General features: G+C 40.4%; 1 protein-coding gene across 1 annotated transcript in view; it reads left to right on the forward strand.

Moving 5' to 3' along the window:
• tmtc1 (transmembrane O-mannosyltransferase targeting cadherins 1) overlaps nt 1-1,854 on the forward strand; it is a gene marked incomplete in the record, with an annotated part of 71,980 nt that overhangs the window by 9,698 nt on the left and 60,428 nt on the right. The window contains 1 exon segment of the mRNA XM_014018069.1: nt 558-735. Within this exon segment, the coding sequence (XP_013873523.1) occupies nt 558-735 (178 nt within the window).

The following is a 1,854-nucleotide window of genomic DNA, read 5'->3' on the forward strand; positions in this document are numbered from 1 at the left end:
GCTTCAGTTAGCCTTGTTTTAATTGCATTCACAGAGTTCTTGAGTTCTGCTGTGTCCGATTTAATCAAAGCCACATCGCTAGCTACTCCATTTAACGTCGCTCCCACCTTGGCAATCTCCGCAAACAGATCATTTATGTCTGTTGCTTGGCTGTCTTCTTTGCTAGCAGTGTTAGCTGAGTTAGCTCCTTTGGTAGCAACAGCGTGGAGGCGCGTCTGCACGCTTCGTTTTCTTTCACTTGCCGTCGTCATATTTCGGTCAAATCACTCAAATATAGTGAGCGTGCACACAAGCTTCAAGTAGGATGTTAGTAGGAGAGTTTTCGAAGTTATTTGTTTAAAATAATGTTGACGGGGTTAGGAGCTCTTCTACAACGCAGCCATTCCCTTGCACCTCACCACGTGACTCCAATGACTTACTTTTTAATTTTATTTAAGTAGATTTTTACACACTTTTACTTGTAATTGAACAAAATTTTGACCAATAGTACTTTTACTTGCGTATGTAATTTTAGTATGTTTTCCACCTCTGGCTTTTTGTGTTTCTGTGCTGTTCAGGTTGAACATCCTGCTTGGTGGTATGACGCCCCTTTATTTCCACCTTGTCAACGTGTGTTTGCACTGTGCTGTCACCTGCCTGCTTATGTATACATGTGAACACTGCATCTTCGAAAACCCATGCTTAGCCTTCGTCGCTGCACTGCTCTTCGCTGTGCACCCTGTCCACACAGAGGCGGTGAGTACACTGTCCCACACTGTTTATATATCTCTTTAATCTTCTTTCTGATGGTATATGTTTTGGCCCATTATAGACCTGTCTGCCATTCACGTAAAAAAATATTGAGAAAATAGTTGCGAATCAATAGTGRGAACATCTGGACAGAAATAATTTATTTGAGGATTTTCAGTCGGGGTTTAGAGCTCATCATAGCACAGAAACAGCACTGGTGAAAGTTACAACGGGCTCAGACAGTGGACATGTCCATACTTGTACTTTCAAACCGTGGACTGGTGTCCGTTCTTGTCCTGTTAGATCTCAGTGCTGCATTTGATACAATTGATCATGATATTCTATTACAGAGACTTATTGATGTTGGGATTACAGGAATGGCTCTAAAATGGTTCAAGTCATTTATTTGATAGATTCCAGTTTGTAAATGTTAATGAATCTTCTCACATCACAGTGTGTTAGACCYGCGTTTTTCAACCCTGGTCCTCAAGGCACACTGCCCTGCYTGTTTAAAATGTTTCCCTGCTTTAACACCTGATTCAGATGATTGCATTTCAGCAAAAAAGCCTGTTAATCAGCAAACAGTTGCAATCACTCCAACTCTTAATGAACTCTAGACCAGTGTTTCCCAAAGTTGGGGTCGGGACCCAAAGTGGGGTCCCAAAACACCAAGATGGGGTCCTGAAAATTTTTTCTGAATTAATCACATTTTTGCCATAGTTGTTACAAATGAGTGAGGTTAGTATATTTAAAATGGATAAATGTAGTATAAAAATATTGTTACTATGCCCATGTTTTGTTGACCTGATACAAATGTTTACCATCCAAAAATAGTTGGGGGCTCAGGTCTCTGCTACTGTTTTGTACTATGTTGTGGGTCAAAAGCTGAGTTTGGGAACCAGTGCACTTTGGTTCCCAAACTTTTCAGCTTTTGACCCACAAAATCCCAACTATTTTTGGATGGTAAACATTTGTATCAGGTCAACAAAACATGGGCATAGTAACAATATTTTTATACTACATTTATCCATTTTAACTATACTAACCTCACACAACTAATGGTGCGTTCACACCAAACGCGATTTCAGCGTCAGGAGCAGCAGGTTTACATGCAAAGTCTATGGT

Source organism: Austrofundulus limnaeus, unplaced genomic scaffold (genome assembly GCF_001266775.1).
Source record: "Austrofundulus limnaeus strain Quisiro unplaced genomic scaffold, Austrofundulus_limnaeus-1.0 Scaffold182, whole genome shotgun sequence".
In the NCBI taxonomy this organism is placed as follows: Eukaryota; Metazoa; Chordata; class Actinopteri; order Cyprinodontiformes; family Rivulidae; genus Austrofundulus; species Austrofundulus limnaeus.